The 25,266-nt window shown below is 52.9% G+C and overlaps 3 protein-coding genes across 5 annotated transcripts; 1 reads left to right on the top strand and 2 right to left on the bottom strand.

The window, feature by feature from the left end:
• Nucleotides 1-1,267: 1,267 nt before the first annotated feature.
• Nucleotides 1,268-8,101, top strand: VAT1 (vesicle amine transport 1). Its single transcript, XM_034640163.1, has 6 exons — nucleotides 1,268-1,764; nucleotides 4,601-4,808; nucleotides 5,212-5,382; nucleotides 5,489-5,578; nucleotides 6,120-6,361; nucleotides 6,503-8,101. Exons 1-6 carry the CDS (start codon nucleotides 1,357-1,359, stop codon nucleotides 6,584-6,586), a joined length of 1,203 nt encoding a protein of 400 aa, XP_034496054.1. The 5' UTR covers nucleotides 1,268-1,356; the 3' UTR covers nucleotides 6,587-8,101.
• A 55-nt stretch (nucleotides 8,102-8,156) lies between these two features.
• Nucleotides 8,157-19,544, bottom strand: IFI35 (interferon induced protein 35). Of its 3 annotated transcripts, XM_002930054.4 has the most exons (7): nucleotides 19,084-19,292; nucleotides 9,952-10,050; nucleotides 9,460-9,607; nucleotides 9,280-9,386; nucleotides 8,998-9,184; nucleotides 8,786-8,892; nucleotides 8,244-8,577 (listed from the first exon to the last, which is right to left on the bottom strand). In XM_002930054.4, the coding sequence occupies exons 1-7, from the start codon at nucleotides 19,093-19,095 to the stop codon at nucleotides 8,386-8,388; spliced, it is 852 nt and encodes a 283-aa protein (XP_002930100.1). In that variant the 5' UTR covers nucleotides 19,096-19,292; the 3' UTR covers nucleotides 8,244-8,385. The 3 variants fall into 3 exon arrangements, with proteins under 3 accessions (XP_019648414.1, XP_034496055.1, XP_002930100.1); XM_019792855.2 differs by lacking the exon at nucleotides 8,786-8,892 and having other exon boundaries at nucleotides 8,157-8,577; nucleotides 19,084-19,312; XM_034640164.1 differs by lacking the exons at nucleotides 8,786-8,892; nucleotides 9,952-10,050 and having other exon boundaries at nucleotides 8,157-8,577; nucleotides 19,084-19,544.
• Nucleotides 19,545-20,825: 1,281 nt separating this feature from the next.
• On the bottom strand, nucleotides 20,826-24,002 carry RPL27 (ribosomal protein L27). Its single transcript, XM_019792857.2, has 5 exons — nucleotides 23,883-24,002; nucleotides 23,561-23,643; nucleotides 22,431-22,600; nucleotides 21,027-21,137; nucleotides 20,826-20,919 (listed from the first exon to the last, which is right to left on the bottom strand). Exons 2-5 carry the CDS (start codon nucleotides 23,639-23,641, stop codon nucleotides 20,871-20,873), a joined length of 411 nt encoding a protein of 136 aa, XP_019648416.1. The 5' UTR covers nucleotides 23,642-23,643; nucleotides 23,883-24,002; the 3' UTR covers nucleotides 20,826-20,870.
• Between the last annotated feature and the right edge of the window lie 1,264 nt (nucleotides 24,003-25,266).

Below are 25,266 nucleotides of genomic sequence, written 5' to 3'. Positions count from 1 at the left end.
CCCGCCCCCAGCCCGACGGCCGCGCCCCCGGCCCCACCTCCCGCCCGCGCAGCCGGGGGGCGGGGCCCAGAGGAGCTGGGCGGGGCCCGGGGAATCCGAGGGCACGGAACAGGGTTTCAGCTCTTTGGGGTGATCTGGAGAACCCTTGCGGGATTGGGGCGGGCCAAGCCGGGCTTATTGACTGTGTTGACTTCCTTGGAGAGGGGCGCGGGGCAGAGTTCAAGTGAAGTTCTGAGGGGTAGGGTGAAAGCGGCAAACGCGCGAGGCTCGGGCCTTCTGCGTGCCCGCGCGTGCTAGTGCGGACACGCGCGGGGGCAGCCATCCACTTCCTGAACAGGAGGGGGCGCGAGGTGGTAGGAGAAGGAGGGAGTCTTTTTGGTTCGGTCTTCCCCTTCCTCTCTCAACGTCCCGGCAGGGAGTCTTGGGGATATGAGGGTATGGACTCCAACACACCCACCCGGTCAATGGTGACATCATGGCTTTCCGTCCCCATGGCAACGGACGGCCTAGTCTGGGGCTGGGGTGGCTTAACGGCGGGCCTGGACCAGCAGGGAAGTTTCTCCAGCCAAGCTCAGGGTGGAAAGTTTTGGGGGAGCTGCGTCCTCTGGTGGATACTTCGGGGAGACAGAGTGGGCAGGAAGAGGAAAATAGAATTGCGCACAATGACAGCCCTGATGGAGCCAGAGACAAGCTCTACTCATTAAAGGCTTGATCCGGAGTCTAATGATAATCACACCACTGTTTTGAGTTTGCATAGCATGTTTTACCTTTTAAAAGCGCTTCTTTAAATCGGTTATACTCGATTTAATTTTATCTTTTAGAGCACCATTTTACAGAAGGGAAAGTTGAGGCACGGAGCTTAACAGTCAGATGGAAAGTTTTAAAGACTCGGTCTCCCTGCTTCCAGTTGCCACTGCAAGACCACACGAATGGGTCACATATGGGTAGAGTTAGAGCCTGAGGAACAGCTTAGTTGGGTTCTAGTCCACAGGTGGCCGGCTCCCCAAATCTGATGTAAGCTCAGGTTTTGGGATCGTTCTTCAGATTGTTCTTTTACATATTAATTTGCATAAAGTTTATGATGAATAAATAAGCAAATTAAGTCGCAGTCTGCATGACCTTAAGAATTTTCTCGCGCGGGTCTCTCTCCAGATGTTCCTGGTCTCCACCTTTCGCGCTCCTGCAACACCCGTGCTGTGGCCCTGGCCCTTTAAGTTGGCGCGCGAGACCCCGCCCCTGGTCTGGCGCCCCGCCCCCCCCGCGCGCAGTCAGCAGTCGCTGCTCCTCCCGACGCGTCCCCGCCCTCTCCAGCTGTGCACCCTTGGTCCAGCTGCGCGCACGTCGGGAGTCCCAGACATGTCGGCTGAGAGAGAGGTAGCCGAGGCGGCCACCGTGGTGGTGACGGCCGAAGCAGGGGCCGGAGAAGACGCCTCTTCTCAGCCCCCGAAAACCGAGGCCGCTGGCGACGCCCAGCCATCCGCTACTTCCGAGGGGGCCGCCGCCGCGTCGCCGCCGCCGCTGCGGTGCCTGGTGCTCACCGGCTTCGGCGGCTACGACAAGGTGAAGCTGCAGAGCCGGCCCGCCGTGCCCCCGGCCCCCGGCCCTGGCGAGCTGACGCTGCGCGTCCGGGCTTGCGGGCTCAACTTCGCCGACCTTATGGCCCGGCAGGGGCTGTACGACCGGCTGCCGCCCCTGCCCCTCACTCCGGGCATGGAGGGCGCCGGCGTTGTGATCGCGGTGGGCGAGGGAGTCAACGACCGCAAGGTGAGCGGAACAGGGAAGAGCAGGGAGAGGCTGCCCAGACCACCGGGTAGTGGGGCTGGAGTGGGCGGGGGCCGGGGGTGTGGCAGGGCGGAGGAAACTGGCACTGACCCGGGCAAAAGGGCATGGAAGGCGTTGGGAAGGAGCCTGTGTTACGAGGTCCCTGGGGAACTGGGTTTATACTGGAGCGTAGGTACTGGAGGTAGAGTTATCGCCCCCTCCCCAACCGTTTTTAATTGTGGCCGCCGCCCAGAAGCAGCGGCGGCGGTGGTNTAGTTTGAAGCGGGGGGGGGGGGGGGGGCACAATAAAGCACCCAGGCGCATGCGCACAACGACCTTACCACCACCACCCCCCGCCGCCCCTTGCCAGCGCCCCGATTAAAACCACACCTGTACCCCTGCCACCAAACACTCCCTGGGTAATTGTGGTCTGTGACCCTGAGTACCGATTAGCGCCTTTTTCCCCGAAGGAGCTTGAGAAGCTATGTAGTCCGGGTTGGGCGGGGACGCCTGACCCTGCCAGAGCCCCAGTCACATGCAGCCCCGTGGTCTGTGGGGGTGTGAGGAGGCCCCTCCCAGATCAGGGCCAAAGAGACGAGGCACGCCCATCATGGAGGAGAGGGAGCCTGGCATCCGCTCTCCCACCGGCCTTACACTGCCACTCTGATTTTGGCGTTGGTGGGGGTGAGATTGGGTCTCTGGATCTTTGTCTTAGGCTATCTGTATCTCGTGACTGTACTATCTCCCCCTCCAGTGACTCAGCCAGCGGGCCATGATCCCAGGCTGCACTTGGGAACGTTGGAGGACTGGGACAGGGTAGGGGGAACATGCCTCTGCCTTCCTCTGGGAGGACCCTCGCCTCAGAAACCCCAGCGGTGCCCATTCGGACTGGGGTGGGGGGGTGTGGCACCGGGAGCAGGTTGGCCCAGCTCTGCCGGTCTGTTTCTCCTTTCGTTTATCATTAATCTTGGCCACAAACCCGGACAGCGGAGAGTTCCAAATGAGCAACTTTTTGAGAGACCTGGGGTGAAGCCTTTGCACGTTATTCGTTTGGGGTTTCTTTTAAGAATCAGCTCCCTGCAAGAGAGGCGCCCTCAGATGCGGCCTTCCTCTTGCATGACCTGCTAGTCCCAGATCCCAGAGCTGGAACTCTTGACTATATTGTGCATGCCAGCATCTCCTCCTTAAAGGGCTTCGGCCTCCATCCAGCTCTGGCCCCACCCTTTCCACTGACTCCTAAGTAATCCCCCTCTTGAGAAGGTGCTAAGGAGAATTTCGTGTGTGTGTGTGTGTGTGTGTGTGTGTGTGTGTGTGTGTGTGTGTGTGGTGGTGGTGGTGGGGGAACGGTAGTTCATGTTTGAAGGCCGCCCACCTAACCTTCCTCCCCACACTTTCCGCTTAGTAAATACAGGATATCCTGTCCAAGGCAAGAACCTGATGTAAGAGGCTGGATTCTGTGGGGAGAGCCCTCCTTCCCTCCTGATGTCTGGACTGGGGAGGGGTCATGGCCCTGCCCTGTGATGGGCTGAGGGGTCAGCTTTCGGCTGGGTAGGTGAGCCTTGTTCTGGGCCAGATTGGTCACAAACCTGGCTGGCCACTGCACTTTCCAGCAGTCCTGGGCTATTTCTGAGTCTTCTAGTCCTGAGTCCGAGGGTGGAATGCTTCCATTCCTCAGACCTCATCTCAGGACAGTGCTTGCAAGGAAAGATCCCAGCCTGCCTTCAGTCCTCCTTGTCAGTGGAGTGTGGGGGCTTGAGGACATGAAAAGGAGTGTGAGTGGGAGTCCCATGCCCTCTCTCCATGGATTCCAAGTCTCCTTAATATGAAGAATTCCCATAATTCCTGGCAGGGACCAAAACAGACCCAGATTGTCCTGGAATAGCACCCACACTTCCCTGTCCGTGGCCTTCAGAGAGTGAGGAGAGGCCTTGCTTTCTCCAGAGATTGCCCCCCTTCTTTCCTCCCTCCTCTTGACCCCAGATGCTAAGCTGGAGGGAAAGGTTTCATATTCTTAGCTCCCTTTCCCTCCTGCAGTGAGGCTCTTGTGCAGGTGGCTGGTGCGGGGGAGAGGGCTCAGGGGAGCGGGATGCCTCTTCCTGTTGGATTGGGGGCTGTGTGGCTGTCCTTGTCCATCACCCCAACCCATCTCTGGGTGAAGGTGTTTCTGGGCCCCCAGTGCTGGCTCAAATGCTTCTCGTGAGGTGATTGCACCAGCCCTAGCTGCTCGGAGATCTTTACAGGCACTTCATCATTGTCATTACCTAATACTACGAACTGTTTACTCTGTGCCAGACATTGAGCTAAAAATCACGGAATTTTTTTTTGCCACTTAATCCTCATAATTGCTCTATTTTAAAGACAGGAAAACTGGGGCTCAAAAAGGTTAAATAGTTTTTATTTGCCCAAGGTCACACTGTCAGTAAACAACTGAGCCCATTTTTTTAACGAAAACAGTTTGATGTCTTTAACTATACTTCATGCTGCCCGAACTATAAGCTTCTTGCATTCAGGGATCTTGCACAATAGTGAAGCATAAGACCTGTAAAGTCGAGATAAGGACAATATGTACCTCAAAGAGCTGGGAAGGATTAATCGAGCATTTATATGTAATAAACTTACCATAGCACTTATAATAGGGCCTGGCCTCTGACAAGCACTCAGTAAAGGTATGTTGTTATTGTTTTCCATGGTATTATTATTACTATTAGCATGAGGACTGTGGCTGCTTCTGTTGCTGCTTCATTGTCAGGAAGAGGGCCTCGTACAGAGTGGAAGGTCATAAATCGCCAGTGGGTGAATGAGTGAGGGACTGAACGATGCTCTTCTTTCATTCTTCAAGGTTGGGGACCGGGTGATGGTGTTGATCCGGTCAGGCATGTGGCAGGAGGAGGTGACCGTGCCCTCAGCCCAGACCTTCCAGATGCCTGAGGGCATGACCTTTGAGGAAGCCGCTGCTTTGCTGGTCAATTATATCACAGCCTACATGGTCCTCTTTGACTTCGGCAATCTACGGCCTGGCCACAGTGTCTTGGTACACATGGCCGCAGGTGACAGGCCCCCTCCCTTTGTCCCCCCTCCTTACCCCACCCAGATTTCCTTCGGGCCCCTTCCCTGCAGCCTGTCTGGATGGTCGTCATGGCAACACCAGGCTGCCTTGGCCTGTGGCTCCCAGAGGCCTCTGCAGTGTTGTTGCCGTGGTAACGTTCAGGCGCCAGGTCCAGCCTGGTGTGCTATCCATAGCAACGTGCCCTCACCCGGCACCCCGTCCTTTGCCAGTTACCCTCCCCCCTAATTCTCAGTCATGGATATTGGACCTGGTTGTGAGGAGAGAAAGCCTCAGAATGTGCCCAGGCCCAATGAAGGGGATGAGCAGAGTCCTCGAGGGGCAAGAATGGAGAGCGGTGGCGGGGTGCCTCCATGTCCCCTCCTCATGAAAGTGTCTTGCTGCAGGGGGTGTGGGTTTGGCCGCCCTGCAGCTGTGCCGCACGGTGGAGAACGTGACGGTGTTCGGCACGGCGTCAGCCAGCAAGCACGAGGTGCTGAAGGAGAACGGGGTCACACACCCCATCGACTATCACACGACTGACTACGTGAATGAGATCAAGAAGATCTCCCCCAAAGGTGGGGTTGGGGTGTGGGCAGGGGCAGGATGGCCCAGGACAGGGAAGGGCACTCCAGAGCTGTGGCTCCTAACGCTCTTCCTGCCCCCCCCCCGCCCCCGTGACAGGAGTGGACATCGTCATGGATCCTCTGGGTGGGTCAGATACTGCCAAGGGCTACAACCTCCTCAAACCCATGGGCAAAGTGGTCACCTATGGTGAGTGAGCAGGCGGGGGATGGAGAGCGCTATAGGGGAAGCCGGGGGTCTGAAGGGTGGGATGCAGAGGCCCAGGGTCTCCGGCGCTCAAGCGAGCATCAGGGTTAGGGTTAGGCCGGGCTGGGTAACGTGTTCGGATTGCTGCCTCAGGGTGCAACTGACGTCATTCTCATTCCCTCCCGTTCCTTCGAGTCACACACAGGGAATTCTGTGTTCTTTCTGTGCTCCTGGGTGGGGATCCTTCCGCATGCGAAATCCGTCAGTCTGCCTTCCTTTGTCCTACCCTCCTGGGCTTCTTGGGCGAGCTGCATTTTCATCTGAAAAACTGTTCACACACACAAAAATCAACAAATAAAGTCGAGGGCAGTCCTTAAGTCGCGGGTGTCCATTTGGGCCTGGCAGCCAGCAGGTGAGGGGGCGCCAGCGCTTGCTGCGCCGCTGTGGATGGTCGTGCGAGGCCCACGGGGGTCCGGCGAGCGTGGATTTGCCCAGGGATGCGCCCGGCACCTGGACTCACAGGCCGCGTCCCCTCGTCCCGCAGGAATGGCCAACCTGCTGACCGGCCCCAAGCGGAACCTGATGGCCCTGGCGCGCACGTGGTGGAACCAGTTCAGCGTGACCGCTCTGCAGCTGCTGCCGGCCAACCGCGCCGTGTGTGGCTTCCACCTGGGCTACCTGGAGGGTGAGGTGGAGCTGGTCAGCGGCGTGGTGACCCGCCTCCTGGCTCTGTACAACCAGGGCCGCATCAAACCCCACATCGACTCCGTGTGGCCCTTCGAGAAGGTAGGTGGGACGGCTGCCGGGAGGGTCGGGGTGGGACCCCCACAGGCTGGGCTCCCAGGGTTGGGATTCCTGGGAAGGGGAGGGCTGGCTCTCTGGAGGGACCGGACGGCCCTGGGAGCCGCGTCTTGTTTTCCTGTCCAGGTGGCGGACGCCATGAGGCAGATGCAGGAGAAGAAGAATGTGGGCAAAGTCCTCCTGGTGCCTGGACCAGAGAAGGAGAACTAGGGCAGGCGCTGGCGGACCCTCAGGGCCCAGCAAGAGAGACGCTGCGGGGGCCACATTGTGCTGGTCACCAGACTCTCTCACATTTCATCCTCTATCATCATGCTCTGCCCTCTCTCCCCTGAAGGTCTCTATCCTGATAACCTCTCCCCTGCCCTGTTCTGTCTCCTAAGGCAGGGCTGCCCCCCTCCCCCCTTCCTGCCCTCCAAAGAGGTTGGGAAGTGACCACTTGGATGTCTGGGCCCTGCCAAGGGGACAGGGAGGGTCAGAGGGAGGCCGCTGCTTCCTGCCCCCACCGTTTCCCTGGGCCTGCTGTGCTGCTTTTGTGCCAAGGTTAGCCGATCCCTTTCCGTCCAGTTCTGTGTGCTTCCCCCTCTGCCTCATCTCCCCCTCCTCCCCTGCCCCACCCACCCCACCCCCAAAGAATTGAAATGTCAGCTCAGGATATGGGGCCAATCTGTGTGAATCCAGCATGTTCCGTCTCACCCTTGTGTCCCTTCAACCCAGGCCGACCAGTGCCCACCTCTGAACTCTGTCACCTCGTTGCATGGCCTTGTCCTCTTGTCCCCATCTCCTTAAGCACAGCTGGGCTTCTTCCACCTCCAGGTTTTCTGCCCCTCGTAACCAAGGTTGCCTCTTACAACAAGGGTGGGAATCAGACCTGCTCCCCTAGGTCACAACTCTGTGGGAGAGACACAGAGCCTCCCTGCCCCTGCCGCTCCTCACCCTTCACTGAGTTCTCTGGAGTTGTTCTCAGTGCCTTAGCAACGGAAAACCTGTGTGTGTGTGTGGGTGTGGGGGGGTGTCCCTGTCTCACACCTCCTTCTCCACCCTGTACTCCCCAGTGCCTTCCTTGTTTTGCTGGAGCTGGGGTTTTGCTGCCTCCCTGTCCCACAACACTGCCAAAAATCTGTGTGTGTACCAGCGGGTGGGGGGTGGGGCAGCCCGGAGCCTCCTGGGGTCTGTGCCATGTCCTGTCTCTGGGGCTGTCATTTCTCTAGGGGTAGTGAAGGAGAAGGCGGCGGGGAAGCTTTCTCGGCCTTGCGGATAAGTGTGGCATTTACCAGCCAGAGCTCTGAGAGGCAATGCCATCTGTTTCTTGTTCTGGGACCAAAGTAAAAATCAAAGCACATTTCCCGCGTCATGAAGGGAGGCCTGCTGCTTTCTCAGAGCAGGGGGCAGCTTTTCGAACTCAGCCCCAAACTTTGTTTACATGGGTGGGGAGCTGGAACAGGGGAATACAGGGGGGTGGGTTCAGACCTGGGCCGCTGGAACCAAAGTGGGGACTTTCTGGAGTAGGGGTGTAACTCCTGGTCTCTGATACGGAATTAGGTAGGGTTCTGGAATTAGGTAGGGTTCTCGCCCAGCCGCTGCCAGTGGGAGGTGGGGGGAGGGGCTCAGCCTCTTCATTGTCTAAATGAGGCCTAAACGTGTGAAGTGCGATTTCTGCTTTCGTGTACCCCACCCCATTTTACCGAAGCTGCCTTTGTGTTTGTGTCAATAAAAAGCCAAACCCTGGGTCCTGGATGTTGCCTCTTGAGAGTTGGAGGGGAAGGTGGGCTCCCGAAGGCCAGCGCCGGGAGTGGAAGGTTAGGGTTCCTTCTTCCATGCTCAAATCAAGTTTCCTTTCAGGAAATGAAATGAGAAGACGGTCACGCCACTTTTATTGTTCTTGGGCAGCGTTTCACAAGCCATAATCCCTGCTGCTGTTGACCTGCACGATCTCCTGCCCCCGCGCACCCAACTCCAGCCTGGTTCGAGAGGCTTGGCGGAGGGGTGCGGGCGATGAGGAGGGCAGGCTGTCAGCCCGAGGTGGCGGTGAAGACTGCCAGGCCCCGCTGTCCCGGGGGCACGACTCTCAGGGACTCCACCTCCCCGCCTCCACGGGAGGGCTTCTGGAAGTGGATCTCCAGGATGTCCTGCAGCTCCGGGCCATCCAGGACATCGGGAATGTTGAGCACCAGCACTGACTGGGGCACCGGCCGGACCTTGATCTGAAAAAGGAGCCAGAAGATGGGGAAAGGCTCCTGAGAGTCAGGGACTGGAGGCAGGCCGGGCGCCTGGGGGCAAGGGAAGAACGAGGAGGCCAGAGATGCTGGCAATGGGGAGGGGGTGGGGTTTGGGGACTCTGATCCTTTCTTGGGCAAGTATCTGGCAGGCAGGCGCCTGGCCCAGCCCCCAATTCTCTATCTTCCCACTCACCTCAGCCTTCTGGATCGCCCCACTGAGGTAGGGAGAGACTCTCAAAGGGAACTTTTGGCTGCCCAGTGGCACTGTGAAGTTGCCAACCTGGCACAGGTACTGGGCCACTGCGGGGGGAGAGAGGGGTGGACCTCTAGCATCAGGGGCTCTGCTCTCTTGGGGTCTGAGGCCTGAGGCCTCCATCAGCCCAATCTTGTGGGCAGGGCCCTCACCTGCGTCCTTAGCGAAGCCCAGCACAACACCCCCGCGCAGGAGCTCCCGCGTCTCCACATCGCCACCCCCATTCCTGGTCTTGCCAAAGAAGATCTCCAGCTTGTCCAGCAGCTCCTCCTCACTCAGCTGGAGGCCGGCAGGAAACCCGCTGACCAGCACGCTCTGCCTGCTTACCTGAGTGGACACCTAGGGGCGGACAGGAAGGAGAGGTCCAGCCCCATTGCCCGGGGCCCAAGAGAACTGCAGCCCCTGCATGGCCCAGGACCCCGCCGCTCTGTCACCTGGATGGCGGTCACCACGGGCAGCTCCAGAGCCTGCACCTGCACCCGCAGCCGGCATTCCTCCATGCGGATCTCGTGCTCCTTTCGCTGCAGCACCCTCTCGGCCACTGGGGCGGGGGCGCAGGGTCAGTGCTGGGAAGCCACCCTGCCTCCCGCCCCGGGGCCTCTGGGACAGCTCACCGTTGGGGTCATCGAAGGTGATCAGAGCAGAGCCTCCGGGCAGAGGGTAGCAGATCCGCACTTTGGAAACCAGACACTTGGGCGCTTCCTGGCCCTGCTGAGTGTGTCCTCGGAACACCAGGGGGATCGCAGGTACCCCGAATGGGACCTGGAGGTGGGGGAGGGGAGGCTGATGCAGCCTTCAAGGGTGGGAGACGCCCCACTCCCGCCCCTCAGGAGGAATGTGTTCCATGTGATCCATGCCAGGGATGAATACATTGATTGATTGAAAGAAGAGCGGGATAAACGAGATGAACGCAGGTCAAGCCTGTACTCGCACTTTAGACCCAAGATCTGAGCTTGTCCTCACATAACCCTGCAAGTTCAGTAGCTCCACTTTACAGATGAGAGGACAAGTCCAGAGAGTTCAAGCCACATACTCAGGTCACACAGCAAGGAGAGAAAACGAACTTCTAGTTCTTCCTCCCAGGCCACACCCCTCCCCCAGCCTACCTGGTCTCGGGCTGGGTCCCCGAATGCCCCCCTCTGCTTCTGCAGCTCCTGAAGCCTGCTCTTCAGTCTGGCCTGCTCCTCCCGAAGGGCACCAAGGGCCTGTTAGAGCCACAGGGAAATGAGCACACATCCACCTGCCTTCCCGGAGAAGGAGCCCAGGGCAAGGGGACCCTACTGGGGACTGCCCACAGCAGAGCTGGGACTCAGCTCCAGAACAGCCCTGCCCCGCTCCCCTGCCCTGGGCTGGTCCTGGCCTGCTCTCCTCAGGACTTGGCCGGCCTCATCCCTGGGGGCCTTGCCGCTCTCCGGGGGGCACCTGAGGAGCCCTGGCAGCAGCCACAGCTGGTTCTTTGCAGGAGACCTTGCTTTTAACAAACACGGAGCTCCTGCTGCGGGGTGCTGGGCACCGACACAGGGAGACACAGGGACAAGAGACCAGCCCTTGGGTCTGTAGGAAATGCTACCCAAGACCGTGTACCCTCACACGATGGACTGTGGAGGACATCTGGAGTATGGAGGAGGGATTGTCCTGTAGGGCTTAACATCAGTAGGGAGGCCTCCAGAAGAAGTGGGGGCTTAGAGTGGCAAAATGTCATACTATTAACTAACATTTATTAAGCACTTACTGTATGTCAGGCACTGTGCCAAGCTTTTTTTTTTTTTTTTAAGATTTTATTTAATTATTTGACAGAGAGACAGCCAGAGAGAGAGGGAACACAAGCAGGGGGAGTGGGAGAGGAGGAAGCAGGCTCCCAGCAGAAGAGCCTGATGTGGGGCTCGATCCCAGATCGCCGGGATCATGCCCTGAGCCAAAGGCAGACGCTGAACGACTGCGCCACCCAGGCGCCCCATGTGCCAAGCTTTTTATATGGATTGTATCACTCGATTCTTTGTTTTTTTTTTAAGATTTTATTTATTTGACAGAGATAGAGACAGCCAGCGAGAGAGGGAACACAAGCAGGGGGAGTGGGAGAGGAAGAAGCAGGCTCATAGCGGAGGAGCCTGATGTGGGGCTCGATCCCATAACGCCGGGATCACGCCCTGAGCCGAAGGCAGACGCTTAACCGCTGTGCCACCCAGGCGCCCCTGTATCACTCAATTCTTGAAACCACACTATGAGATAAATTCCCTCTTTACCTTATTTTACAGATGAAGAAACCAAAGCTCAGAGATGTTAAGTGACTTGCCCAAAGTAATTCAGCCCTATGCAGTCTGACTCCAGACTGCTAATCTGTGCTCTCCAGTGAAGAAATCAAGCCCCCACCCCCCAAAAAAGAAATCAAGCCCAGAGTGGGGGAGCAGTTTACTCCACATCTCCCAGCTTTTCCCTTGACTGCCACTCTTTCCACTGTACTAAGCAGCCTTTCAGGCTGGGTGTGATTTGGAGGAGGTCCAGAGACAGAGAGTGACAACATGGGCAAGGGAATGACACCAGGGATACGAATAAATGCACCTTTGTTTCTGGGATGGGGTAGACGTTAGCTGGCAGGGTTCACTCTGTGGTTGGGAAGCCTGATAAATAAGGTCAGCTCAGAGAAGCCTGAGCTCACTTGGGAAGGCGGGACTCTGTCCTAGTCATCTCTGTACCCCCAGTGTTTAGCAGAGTCCCTGGCACAAAACAGGCATTCAGTCAATGTGTGTTGAATGAATGAATGAATGAATGAATGCAGTGAATGAATGACAGAATGGGAGCATATTACAGAGGGCACTGAAGACATTTGGTGTGAGTTCGCTCTGTTTTGAAGCAGAGGAAAGCTAGGCCTTGACCAAATAATGCTGGTTTATGAGTAGTAAGAAAGGTACTCAGTTCTTTATCTTTCTACAAATAAGGTGTCTTTAAGGGCCAGTTAGATGACATCAATGAGTCCAAGGAGTCAGTGTAGATGATAGGGAGTGCTAGGGACTCATGAACTGGAGAGAGCATGTCCCCACTAAAGTGGCAGCCTCTTCTCAGCTCCAGCCAAGATTTTCTCACATGGGAATGTGGTTCCGGTATCCTATATCTTCCTTTTTTTTTTTTTTTTTAAAGACTTCATTTATTTATTTGTCAGAGAGACAGAGAGAATGCACAATCAGGGGGAGTGGCAGACAGAGGGGGAAGCAGACTCCCCGCTGAGCTGGGAGCCCGATGTGGGACTTGATCACAGGATCCTGGGATCATGACCTGAGTCGAAGGCAGACACTTAACTGACTAAGCCACCCAGGCATCCCTATCTTCCCAATTAAAAAAAAAAAGATTTTATTTTATTTATTTGACAGAGAGAGAGAGAGAGAGAGCATGAGTGGTGGGAGGGATGGAGAGGAAAGGAGGAGGAGGGGGAAAGAATCTCAAGCAGACTCTGCACTGAGCGTGGAGCCCAACGTGGGGCTTAATCTCACGACCCTGAGATCATGACATGAGCCAAAACCAAGAGTCGGTCGCTCAACCAACTGAGACACCCGGGTGCCCCAATATAGAGTTTTCAAAAGGACCATTCAAGCAGGGGAGTTCAGATCTGATACCAATAGGAGACGGGGAGCTAGTGAAGATTTCTGAGGGGGGGGTGAGGGGGTGGGCACGGTGTTTAAGAGAGCAGTTTGGCAGCCATGGCAGGATGAACCCAAGCAGCGGGGTTCATCCCATTAATAAAGGAGGGAGACTCTGAGGTTCTAATTCCCACTGACGTGGCAGGAGCTGAGCTGGGCCTCTGGCAGTGGGCATGTGCGGGTAGGCACATTTCATGAGGAAAGCTCCAGGACTCTGGATGTTTCTATTAAGGAGGCAGGGGGGACAAACTGGAGAGATGATGCCAAGAGTGTAGACCTGGGTGTCAAGAGTTTGATATAAAGCCAGGGACCCAACAGGCAAGGAAGTGAGCCGGTGGTTACTGGGGGCTTGCTAGGTGCTGGGCACAGCTGGACCCCACCTCAATTTAAGAATCACAGAACTGTCCCGTCTCCAGCTCCCAACCGAAACTTCTCTCTTATAGGGCCCTCTGAAGGACACACAGACTGATCATCGTCGCTTACATGAATTCACTTCACACACATGGTAACACTGTCTCCTAAACGCAAGCCAGGGAGCATCTGCTGCTCCGCGGAAAAGAACTGCAATTCATTCTACATGGAGCTCATTGACGGACTGCAAATGCTGGATACTCTAGGGCTGAGGTAATGATTTAAGGTTAATTTTGACTACCTACCTACTTCTGCCTTACTTGCCAACTTTACAATGTAACTGCCCCATGAGATAAAATCTCATGTTGTCGGGGCGCCTGGGTGGCAGAGCGGTTAAGCGTCTGCCTTCGGCTCAGGGCGTGATCCCGGCGTTATGGGATCGAGCCCCACGTCAGGCTCCTCCGCTGTGAGCCTGCTTCTTCCTCTCCCACTCCCCCTGCTTGTGTTCCCTCTCTCGCTGGCTGTCTCTATCTCTGTCGAATAAATAAATAAAATCTTTAAAAAAAAAAATCTCATGTTGTCCATGTTCATCATAGGGGTATTGGGAGGCAGTTCAGTGTAACAGTTAAAAGCACAAACTCTGGGGTCAAACTCCTGGGGCTTACATCCAGCTCCTCTTAGTACTGCAAGACAATGAGCAAGTTATGGAACTCTATGCCTTGGTTTCCTCATTTGTAAAATGGGCGTAATAGCAATTTCCACCTATATATAGTTTTGTTGGAAACAATGGTGCCTGGCACATAATGCGTGCTATGTTGAATGCTTTCTATTTTATTAAATCTCTCTCTCTTTTTTTTTAAGATTTATTTATTTGAGAGAGAAAGAGGGCGAGTGTGTGAGGGGAGGGGGAGAGGGAGAGAGAGAGAGAGAATCTCAGGCAGACTCTGTGCTGAGCATGGAGCCCATTGTGGGACTTGATTCCATGACCCTGAGATCATGACCTGGGCCAAAATCAAGAGTCGGACGCTTAACTGGCTGAGCCACCCAGGCTCCCCTATTAATCCTCATGTTAGAGATGAGGAGTCTGAAGTTTGTCGGGGTTAATTAATGGGCCAAAGTAAGTCAACCCCCCGGCCGCTGACGACACAGGGTCAAGGACAGGATTTGGTGCAGAGGACTCTAGGTTGGAACGGCATGTGGTGATGGAAGAAGCCAAACGGCAGGAAGAACTCTTTCAGGGACAGAGCCTTAAAAATGTAATCCTTTACCACCTTACGCCAGTTAGAATGGCAAAGATAGACAAGGCAAGAAACAACAATTGTTGGAGAGGATGTGGAGAAAGGGGATCCCTCCTACATTGTTGGTGGGAATGCAAGTTGGTACAGCCACTCTGGAAAACAGTGTGGAGGTCCCTTAAAAAGTTAAAAATTGAACTACCCTATGACCCAGCCATTGCACTACTGGGTGTTTACCCCAAAGATACAGACGTAGTAAAGAGAAGGGCCATATGCACCCCAATGTTCATAGCTGCATTGTCCACAATAGCCAAATCATGGAAGGAGCCGAGATGCCCTTCAACAGATGACTGGATTAAGAAGCTGTGGTCCATATATACAATGGAATATTACTCAGCTATCAGAAAGAACGAATTCTCAACATTTGCTGCAACATGGACGGCACTGGAGGAGATAATGCTAAGTGAAATAAGTCAAGCAGAGAAAGACAATTATCATATGATTTCTCTCATCTATGGAACATAAGAACTAGGATGATCGGTAGGGGAAGAAAGGGATAAAGAAAAGGGGGGTAATCAGAAGGGGGAATGAAACATGAGAGACTATGGACTATGAGAAACAAACTGAAGACTTCAGAGGGGAGGGGGTGGGGGAATGGGATAGACTGGTGATGGGTAGTAAGGAGGGCACGTATTGCATGGTGCACTGGGTGTTATACGCAACTAATGAAGCATCAAACTTTACATCAGAATCAGGGGATGTACTGTATGGTGATTAACATAATATAATAAAATAAAATTAATTAAAAAAAATAAATAAATAAAAATGTAATCCTTGAGGATACCTAGTCAGGGGTCAGGGGAGACAAAAGGAATGGCAGAGGGAAAAAAAAAAAAAAAGAAGGCCTGGACAAAGATAAGGAGGGCCAGGACTGGGGACTGTCAGAGACACAGGGGGGAGGAGGGATGGAGCAGCGCTCCAAGGAAAGGAGGCTATCAGAAGCCCACGCGCTCATTTGCTTTCTCATTAACTCCTTCAACAACTAGCTATTGAGCTTCTACCGGGTGCCAGGCACTGCTCTAGACTCTGGAAACATAGCGGTGAACAAAACAGACACAACTTCCTTGTGGAGTTTATATTCTAGAGGATGAGCCAGACAATAAACAGATAAATAAATTCTACAGTGTGCTAGTGGTAAGTGTTGTGGACACAAACCAAGCAGGGGGAGGACAGAGAATGTTGTAGCACATCTGAAATGGGTGATCAGAGCAAGCCTTGCTGAGATGACACTGGATCACTTACTTGAAGGACATGCAGGAGCAAGCCACGTGTACATGGGGGGGAGAGTTCTATGCAGAGGAACAGCAAGTGCAAAGGCCCTGAGATGGGAGTTTGTCGGGCGGATCTGAGGGATAGCAAGGAAGCCAATGAGTAGGAGCAGAGGAATTGAGGGGACGGTGGCTGGAGATGAAGTCACAGAGGAAACAGGGTCGGACCATGCAGGGCCTTTTACACAATGTGGGGTGGGAAGCCACAGACAGGCTTAAAAGTTAACAGGTTGACTTGGCTGTTGTGTGACTAGACTAGTGTGGGGAAAGGGCACAAGCGGGGAGGCTACTGTGGAGCCATTACAGCGTCCAGGAGAGCCACGCTGGTGGCTTGGACCAGGTGGGAGTAATGGAGGTGGTGAGCGGCAGTGGAGTCTAGATTGGTTGAAGTCACGGATGGATTGGAAATAGAGTGTGGAAGAAAGAGAGGAGCCTGAGATGACTCCAAGCTTTTTGGCTTGAGCAACTGGAGGGAATGAGAGCCATTTTCTGAGATGGGGAAGGCCGTGGGTGGAAGAGATCGCGGGCAGAAAACAAAGGGCTTATTTTGAACATACCGGGTATGAAGTGCCTATGTGACATGTCGGTAGAGACGGAGGGTAGCAGTTGTCTCTAGGGATCTAGTATTCAGGGATGATGTCCGGGCTGGAAGGAAATGTTTGGGGATTATTCATGCAGGGGAGACAGAGTCACAAAACTAAGTAAGATCAGAGAGCCTCACAACTCCATGAGAGCAACAGGGAGGGAGGTACAGACATAGAGAGGTCCAAGGGCTGATTTCTGGGGCGCCCACCACTAAGAGGTCAGGGGAACAAAGAAGCACCAGCCAAGGAGAATGAAGAGGAGGGGTCAGTGAACCTGGAGGGAGAACGGGAGCGTGAAGAAAGGTCTCACGGAAGAGGAGCCCGCAGCGTTGCTAAATCTGCTAACAGGCCAACTAAGATGATGAACGAATTCAGAATGACCTCTGAGGGGCACCTGGGTGGCTCAGTCGTCGAGTGTCTGCCTTCAGCTCAGGGCGTGATCCCGGCACTGTGGGATTGAGCCCCGCATTGGGCTCCTCTGCTGGGAGCCTGCTTCTTCCTCTCCCACTCCCCCTGCTGTGTTCCCTCTCTCACTGGCTGTCTCTGTCAAATAAATAAATAAAATTAAAAAAAAAAAAAAAGAATGACCACTGAGACTGAGCAACAAAAAACCAGTCCTACTTATAAGGAAATAGCCAGAAGTTATGTACAACGATTATTATTGTGGCTTTATTTAAAACAGACAAAAAGAGGGGTGCCTAGGTGGCTTGGCCAGTAGAGCATGCAGCACGTGACTCTTGATCTCAGGGTCTGAGTTCAAGCCCCACACTGGGTGTAGAGCTTACATTAAAAACAAAACAAAACAGGGAGGCCTGGGTGGCTCAGTCAGTTGAGTGACTGACTCTTGGTTTTGGCTCAGGTCATGATCTCAGGGTGGTGAAATCGAGCCCCACATTGGGCTCCACGCTCAGTGAGGAGTTTGCTTGAAATTCTTTCCCCCTCCGTCCCTCACCCTGCTCATGCTTGAGCTCTCTCTCTCAAATAAATTAAATCTTTTTCTAAAAACGGCAAGATAGGGATGCCTGGGTGGCTCAGTCAGTTAAGCATCTGCCTTCAGCTCAGGTCATGATCCCAGGGTCCTGGGATGGAGTCCTACATTGGGCTCCTTGCTCAGCAGGGAGCCTACTTCTCCCTCTGCCTGCTGCTCCCCCGGCTTGTGCTCTCTCTCTCTGACAAATAAATAAAATCTTTAAAAAAACAAACAAAAACAAAACAACAAAACTGACAAAAAGAAATCTCCATATCCAACAACAGAGGAATAGCTAAATAAATATATCATGTAGCAATTAAAAGACATAGAACATTTAACAATATGAAGAAATGTTCACAATAAGCCAAAAATGCAAGATATAAAACTGTATAGAAAGTATGATCCCTATTCTGTTGATTTAAAAAGTTTTTTTTTTTTTTTTAATTTTATTTATTTATTTATTTATTCGACAGAGATAGAGACAGCCAGCGAGAGAGGGAACACAAGCAGGGGGAATGGGAGAGGAAGAAGCAGGCTCATAGCGGAGGAGCCTGATGTGGGGCTCGATCCCATAACGCTGGGATCACGCCCTGAGCCGAAGGCAGACGCTTAACCACTGTGCCACCCAGGGGCCCCTGATTTAAAAAGTTTTATTTCATAAGGATCTTTATTAACATACAAAAATGCGGGGGGTGCCTGACTGGCTCACTCTAGGAAGAGCGTGAAAAGTCTTGTCAGGGTCATGAGTTCGAGCCCCACATTGGGTGTACAGATTACTTTATTTATTTATTTTTTTTAAAGATTTTATTTATTTATTCGGCAGAGATAGAGACAGCCAGCGAGAAAGAGAACACAAGCAGGGGGAGTGGGAGAGGAAGAAGCAGGCTCATAGCGGAAGAGCCTGATGTGGGGGCTCGATCCCATAACGCCGGAATCACGCCCTGAGCCGAAGGCAGACGCTTAACCGCTGTGCCACCCAGGTGCCCCAGATTACTTTAAAAAATACAAAATATTTTAAAAAATTAAAAGGCATAAAAAACACTCTGGGAAGACAGACACCAAAATGTTATTTTCTTTCTTTCTTTCTTTCTTTTTTTTTTTTTTAAGATTTTATGTATTTATTTGTCAGAGAGAGGGAGAGAGCACAAGCAGGGAGAGTGGCAGGCAGAGGGAGAAGCAGGCTCCCTGCTGAGCAGGGAGGCCGACATGGGGCTCCACCCCAGGACCCTGGGATCATGACCTGAGCTGAAGGCAGATGCTTAACCAACTGAGCCACTCAGGTATCCCTATTTTTTTTTTTTTTAAGTAATCTCTACACCCAACGTAGGGCTTGAACTCACAACCCCGAGATCAGGAGTTGCCCCATTCCACCAACTGAGCCAGCCAGGCTCCCTGAGCCTGTGATCTTATTACATTTGGAGGACAAATGAAAATTTCCCCAGCAAGACATCTGTGTGTTTGTAACAGGTGGGGGAGTAGCAGGGAGGGAAAGGCTGAAGAAGCTGGAGAGGGGAGGAGACTCATTCATTCCACAGCTGTTCATGGAGGGCCAACTGCATGCAGACACAGTGCAGGCTTGTCTAGGGATCAAGGGCGAACAGGCTGGACGGGGGACCAGTCTTAGTCTGGCAGGAGTTGGGGCATTCACAGGTCAGGCAGGGGAAGACTACAGCACGCAGGGGTTAGGCGAGCTCTTGGAAGAGGAACACGTCTTCCTGTGACCCGGAAGAGGGCCCAGGGTTCCGCTGAAATGAACTGTAAGGCAAGCAACTATCTATTTCTACTCTAGGATAAAATATGAGGGGAAGTTTGTTGGGTAAGATCCCAGGAGATAAGGGTGTGAATGAGTCTTAGCTTTTGGTCACAGAACCCTTTAAGTATCTAATGAGAACTGTGAATTCTCTCAGAAAATCCCATTCATACGAGGAATCCAGGGGCTTCCGAGGTGCAGGTTATAGAACTGTCTCTGAGGCAGTGCGCTGGGGGAGCGGTAATCCCAGCCGTCTCTCCGCAGACATTTAGCAGGTCTAAGAGCCGGGCGGAGAGGCTTGGCCACCGGCCCCTGAGACGCCTGCGGACTCCCCGCCGAGAGAATGCTCCTCTGCTTCTCCCCCCACCCCCCACCCCTCCTCACTTACAGCATCACCCATCACTGACACGGGCCTGGGGTCCGGCTGACCAGAGCTGAGGCTTCGGAGCTGGGCACGAAGTGGCCGTATCCCTTGTGACTAAACTCTTGCTTGGACCTTCGGAGGTGTCTTCGTCCCCTCCAAGCCGGGCCTGAGATATGCTTCGGATGGTTCTGCCTGCGGAATTTGCTTCCACTTTCATTTCAGCCAAACCCCTGCCGGTGAGGTTTACACGCCCCCAGCTGGCTTCCCCGCCCCTGGGAGGAGACCTTCTGGGCCTGGAAGCTGACTTCGCCAACTTGAGGCCTGAGGGGAAACCACCCACAAACAACAGCAAACAGAATGTGGACCCCAGTCAACCACTCATTAGGCTATTAATCCCAGTACAAGCCTGTTGGTAGAATCTTGTCTGCTGTGAAGATATTTCCCGGGAACCTAGAAAGATGCCGGGCACACGCAGACTAATGAAGATTGAGAAATGCAAGCGGGACGGTTAAGCCTCAGCAAGTTCACAAAGCCGCACTAACAGCCTGCCGTCTTGGGGGGGGGGGGCAGCTCTTCTGTGCCCAGCACTGCATCCGCTTCACAGGAGTTAACTCGATCTTCCCAACCACCCCACGAAGTTGGTTGTTTTTGACATTTTACGGGTGAGATTCTCAACTTCGGGAGCAGGGAATTGTAGAAAGCTTGCTTGAGGTCATGCTGCTGTAAGTCAAGCTGTAACCAAACCAGGTTGGAACAGTATTTGAACTTGGGCCTTGAGGTAGAGTGGAAATTTTAAGTTTCTAGTCAGAGGGTTTGAATTTGCTTCCATTTGTGACTGAGTAGGCAAGCTACTTAGTCTGTCTCGAGAGATGCCCAATACTTAAGGGTGAGGAATTAAACAAAAACACATAGGATACAGTGCACAACAGATTTGTTTTCCTAATACCCAGTCCAGGATTTTTTGAGTCATTTACAGATCCAGCCCTTTCCGCAGATCCCAGGTGGACGTGTGCCAAGCACAGTGTTTGGTGAATACACCTGTTTGACTCCTACTTCCCTAGAGGGACTTAGAACGACCGGCTCAGCTGGAAAGCCGTTTTACCAGCACAGCAGGGGCACAGGTATCCAGTGAAAGGTAAAATGTCAGATCAAAGGGCCAAATACCCTTCCGGCAACAGGGCTGACACAACCGTGCCCAAGACCCTTGAATCACACTGTTTCTTGCTGGTCTCTGCTAGCCAGGCTGTTTGGGGACCTCTCCTGATCTCACTAGGAATGGTTCTCCTGGGGCAGGCCTTCCTTAGTCCACCCCACCATCTAGAGCAGCTCTCCAGGGTGGGCGTCATCAGAGAAGCACCAGTATCAGTAGGTAACTTTCCAGATATTCTGACCTACTAAATCTCGAAGTGGGACCACGGCACTTTGTGGTTGGTTTGAGATCCTCAGACTGGTGGCTCTCTATCCACTAAGCGGGGCCTGTGGGTGTCCGCAACGGGGGGGGAGGGCAGGGGGAGTAGAGCGGCCCAGGTTCTGCTCTGCACCTGTCAGTACTCCTTTTTGGGCAAACAGTTCAGTAGCTCACACCTTGCCCACCGAGGGTGTCCAAATGATGAAAAGGATGACCAGGTTGAGGACAGAAGTCGTCGAAGTCTCACAAAGGCATTACTTTCTACATCTTCCCGCAGCCTCTCACCCACCACCCAATGTCTCATCATAGGAAGTTCTTCCTTCCCAGTCTAAGAATACATGCCACAGGCAGACAGGGATTTTTTTTTTGTTTTTGGTATTTTTAATGACTGAAAACAAAACATCTAAAACCGCAGCTTCTGGAAGAACCACTTGTTCTTGCCGGTCTTGTACCTAGAGGGGAAAAAAAGGACACCATTGAGAAAAACAGTGAAACCAAATTCCCCTCATGGAAGACAGGGCCACCATACTCCAATATCCACCACCAAAAGTCTATTTACCTCTCTTCGAACTTGACCTTGGCCTCTCGTCGGGCCTTGCGTTTAAGAGCAGGGTCTCTGAAGACATCCTTGTTGACGACAGTTTTATCCAAGGGGATATCCACAGAGTACCTGGGGATAATGGTGGGGAGGTAAGGGCAGCCCACACGCTGCCAGGGCCCTTCACACAGCCCAAGGACTCCTGGGGTGTCAGGGTCTGTCTCCATAGGAGCAATCCATAGAAGCTGTGCCAAAGACCCGAGAATATTCTTCAGAAATTCCCAATTTAAAAGGACTCCTTTACATGGACTCAAACCATTGAAATACTTCACATTTCATTCTCAACTTTCCACAGTGACTATTTTTCTAGCTAAGGACTGTCACTTTATTAGATCTCCTTCACTATGATCATGGCGGTTGGCCAGCTTTCTATCTGGAGTCATTTTATTTAGTGTTGTTCAAGTTGTGCCTGGGCAGGGGCAGCCTCACTGCTGACAGTACAAAGGCTGGACAGCTAGCTGCTGAGGTCTCACTGCTTCCCAGCACCTAAGTAACAGCTCTGCCCTTTTAAGACAGCTTAAGAGGAAACATGCAGCCCCTGGCGGCAAACCGTAAGGCACACACTGCTGGGTTCTGCCATTCATTATTCAGGGCTCTCAACCATCGTATTTCCGTATAACTTATGCACCAAGACAGTGTGTATGCCGCACGATACTGTGGAAGGCCAGGGACTAAAGGGCTTGGCAGCCCAGTGGAAATAGTTGGTGGACAGAGGCTTGCTGCCTTTACCTACCAACCATTTTGGGAAGCCTTCAATAAGTATCCTGGCAAGTGGAAGAGTGGCAGAGAGGCAGGCCAGATCCTGTGCCTGTGTTTACACTGAATGTAAACAAATGAAACGATCTTTACCCAACACTTAAAAAGAATTTTCAGGTGAGGAGACAGATAAAGTGCAAGCTTGGAAGAGATTTTCCATCCTGCTTGGCCAAGTCAGGGAGTCATCACAGAAAATGGTACAACACAGCTCCACATTGGACTAAAGAAGCAACACTGGAAACCACCACCACTTCGTAAGTGACACATGAAAATGATGTCTCTTCCCCACACTAGAATGGTTGCAAGGTTGTCTCCTTATTCAGCAGGGCAGAGAGGGGCAAAAAGAAAGTCCCTTCATTCCCACCCCCCCCTTTGAAGATTTTATTTGAGAGAAACAGAAAGGGAGGGAGGGAGCAAGCGAGCACACAGAGAGTGAGAAAGAGAAGCAGACTCCCTGCTGAGCAGGGAGCCCGATGAGGACTGGATCCCAGGACCCTGGGATCATGACCTGAGCGGAAGGCTGACTCTTAACTGACTGAACCACCGAGGCACCCCTCATTCACATTGAACCACCGAGGCACCCCTCATTCACATTTTTAAAATGCTCACCTTGTGGGCATGAGATGATTGTAGTTATAAACTTTCACAAAAGACTTGATCTTTGACCTCTTGGCGATTTTCTTCTTGCCCATGGCGGCAGTCACTTTGCGGGGATAGCGGTCAATTCCAGCCACCAGAGCATGGCTGTAGGGACGGTCTGAAGTGCCATCATCAATGTTCTGAACAAGCAAAAATCAAATGTCACTGACTGAGGGCCTACTTAGGCCCTGTGCTAGACGTAGGGCATGTATAAAAGGAACACCCCGGCTCCCAGGTCTGAGACCCACGCCGGGAAAAACCGCACAACGCAGTCTTGAGCACTGTGCTACACCGCACAAACAGTAATAGGTAAGGGTCGTATTCATTCCCACAAGAACCCGGGAAGGCTCCTGGGAGGTAAGAGATTTAAAAGGAACAATATTAACATTTACGGAGTGCTTGCTTTGTATCAAGCACTGGTGCTTAGGACTTTGCATCTCTTAACTTCCCCAGTTGCACTGTTGGTGGGGGATCGAGGCAGGACTCCAAAACTGGCAGTCTGGCTCCAAAAACCAGTCTCAGGTTAGAGGGGAAAGGGAACAAAGGCTGCCAGAAGTAGGTGTGTGTGGCCAGAGTTTAGGGAGCTCTCACCAGAGGCTACAAAATGTAGGCAGAAGGCCAACAGTGAGGGGTAGAATATGCTAAGTGACTATCCGGACTAGAAACAATTTCTCGTCTCTTCTCTCCTCAGACTTCCAGACGCAGCACTTAACATTTTTATCTCAGTTGAATTACTTAGGGTCTCTACATGTTAGCAATAGAAAGGAATCCCCTACGGTGACTTCAAGGACTGGAAATGGCAACACCGGTAAGGCGATGCCAGACACCAAGGGAGCGCTCGATACACGTTGGCCACTATTATTTTTTAAAACCTCCTTGATAGAGGACGCCTTGTGTGTTAGGCGCCCAGCTCCACTCACATTTGCTTTGCCTTTTGCACCGTCCTCTCTCAAAAGCGCTCACGCATTCACCCCACCCGCAATGCTCAGGGACGAATAGCCCCCCCAAGCTAGCTCCTGAATTCCAAGCTTGCAGGCCCTCCGAAACCGGCCCAATTCCCGGGAAGCAAGCGCGCCGCAGAGGCTCGAGAGGCTCGTTACCTTCACGATGACCGCTTTGCGTCCGGAGTAGCGTCCGGCCAGGACCAGCACCACCTTCCCTGGTTTCATAAACTTGCCCATCTCTGCAGAAGAAGGAGAAGGGGCCCATCAGAAACGCGCAAGCCGAGGCTGGGGGCCCGGAAACTGAGGCTGCGCTCTCTGCCATCTCGGCCCAGGCCGCCCGCGGGCCCTGCTCGTAGGACAAGACCGCCACGAAGCCGCCAGAAACCGAGCAGTGGAAAGCGCCCGGCGCCGCCCGGCAACTCCACCCCAGGCCGCGGATGGCGGCGGATTGGAACATCCTACCCAAACCTCTACTCACCGACACCAGCACTCGAGCCTACAGCAGAAAGGAAGAAAAGACACTTCCGCTAACCTTTCACCCCGGGGAGCGTTGATCTCACTTCCGGCCACGCCCCTCAAGCCCGCCCCGCTTCTCGAAATCCGTTGTGGGCGGGAGGAGCTTTACCGGGAAGAGCGGACCCTGGGCGCTCGTTTATTCAAATCAAACTTTATTAGTAGCTTCGGTAGTGGGCAAGAGCAAAGGAGTCCCTTATTTCGCGGAGTTTGGAAGAAAAAGGAAGGCTCGAAAGCGCGCAGATTTTTGACTCCGCTGCTCTGCCGTACTCTTGGTTGTAGTTCCTTCCTCGGGCGCTAGGAGGGGACACAGTTTTAAATTGATATTTACGCCTTGCAAGAGTCCGCAAAAGAGGACTTCCGTTAGTGTGCACTCTTAGACGTAAGGAGGGAGAGACGAAGATCAATCAGGCAAGGGTGCCTATTCCCAATATTTGGAGTCTAGTGATGTCACAGAAATTACCGGCTAGAATAAGCAGTGAGGGAGGTGAAGGACAACGATGGTGATAATCACTGAGCACCTACTCTGTGCTAGGCTTTTTAGGTAAGTCCACAGCCTATTTAATTCTCACAACTGCATCTTGGGTCTCTTCCTCCCATTTAGACATGGGGAAATTGAGATAAAAGAGGATAAGTTACCAATCCGAGGTTGACCCTGAGCAGTAGCATAGATGAGATTCAAATCTAGATTTGAACCCAGGTCTAGTTGGTTCTCCCAAGCTGAATTATTTCCCATCACTTACTGGAAGAGTGTTTTTATTTTATTTTATTTTATTATTATTTTTTAAAGTAGGCTCCATGCCCAAGGTGGGGCTTGAACTCAGGACCTTGAGATCAAGAGTCACCATCCCTGGAAGAGTGTTTTTTGATGGTTCTTTAGTTGTCTTCTGAGTTCCAGAGAAAGGGAAACCATCTTACAGTTTTTGCTTATCTGAACATTGAAGCATCTACAGGATTGGTCTTAGGCAAGATGTGGGAACAATCATGGTTTCATCAATTCACTTCTTAAGGCTCTCCAGGGACCAGTTTTCCCTGCAGCCCTCACGACCCTATTCCAGTGGTTTATCACAGTAATTATGTACTTATATTTCTATATTCAATTAAAATCTTTTCTTTTAATTTGGAATATGACATTTTAGAGTTGGAAGAGACCTTGGAGATCATCTACTCTGGCCTCTGAGAGGACAATTCTAGAGCAGCAAAGTCACAGAGATGGTGACAAAGAGTAATTTCTCATTCCCAACCCAGTGCTCTTCCCACTACGCCACACCAACCTGCCCATTTCCACCTTCATAGTCTGCTCCCAGCCTCCTCCTTATCTGCTGCTGCCTCTTTTGCTGTGTCTCTCT

This window comes from Ailuropoda melanoleuca, chromosome 13 (genome assembly GCF_002007445.2).
Source record: "Ailuropoda melanoleuca isolate Jingjing chromosome 13, ASM200744v2, whole genome shotgun sequence".
In the NCBI taxonomy this organism is placed as follows: Eukaryota; Metazoa; Chordata; class Mammalia; order Carnivora; family Ursidae; genus Ailuropoda; species Ailuropoda melanoleuca.
The sequence above is the reverse complement of the archived record's forward strand: the minus strand, read 5'-3'. Positions and strand labels throughout refer to the sequence as shown.

What these genes read in the sequence shown, in the direction of transcription:
- IFI35 (XM_019792855.2), bottom strand. An exon ending in CCGTGGTGACCGCCATCCAG is followed by an intron (nt 9,185 to 9,279) that starts GTGACAGAGCGG and finishes GTCCGCCCCTAG; the next exon opens with GTGTCCACTCAGGTAAGCAG. An exon ending in GGGCTTCGCTAAGGACGCAG is followed by an intron (nt 8,578 to 8,997) that starts GTGAGGGCCCTG and finishes CTCCTTTTTCAG; the next exon opens with ATCAAGGTCCGGCCGGTGCC.
- RPL27 (XM_019792857.2), bottom strand. Translation starts at nt 23,641, where the DNA reads ATGGGCAAGTTTATGAAACCAGGGAAGGTGGTGCTGGTCCTGGCCGGA. An exon ending in GCAAAGCGGTCATCGTGAAG is followed by an intron (nt 22,601 to 23,560) that starts GTAACGAGCCTC and finishes TTGCTTGTTCAG; the next exon opens with AACATTGATGATGGCACTTC. An exon ending in AATCATCTCATGCCCACAAG is followed by an intron (nt 21,138 to 22,430) that starts GTGAGCATTTTA and finishes CATTATCCCCAG; the next exon opens with GTACTCTGTGGATATCCCCT.
- VAT1 (XM_034640163.1), top strand. Translation starts at nt 1,357, where the DNA reads ATGTCGGCTGAGAGAGAGGTAGCCGAGGCGGCCACCGTGGTGGTGACG. An exon ending in AGGGAGTCAACGACCGCAAG is followed by an intron (nt 1,765 to 4,600) that starts GTGAGCGGAACA and finishes TCATTCTTCAAG; the next exon opens with GTTGGGGACCGGGTGATGGT. An exon ending in CAAGAAGATCTCCCCCAAAG is followed by an intron (nt 5,383 to 5,488) that starts GTGGGGTTGGGG and finishes CCCCCGTGACAG; the next exon opens with GAGTGGACATCGTCATGGAT.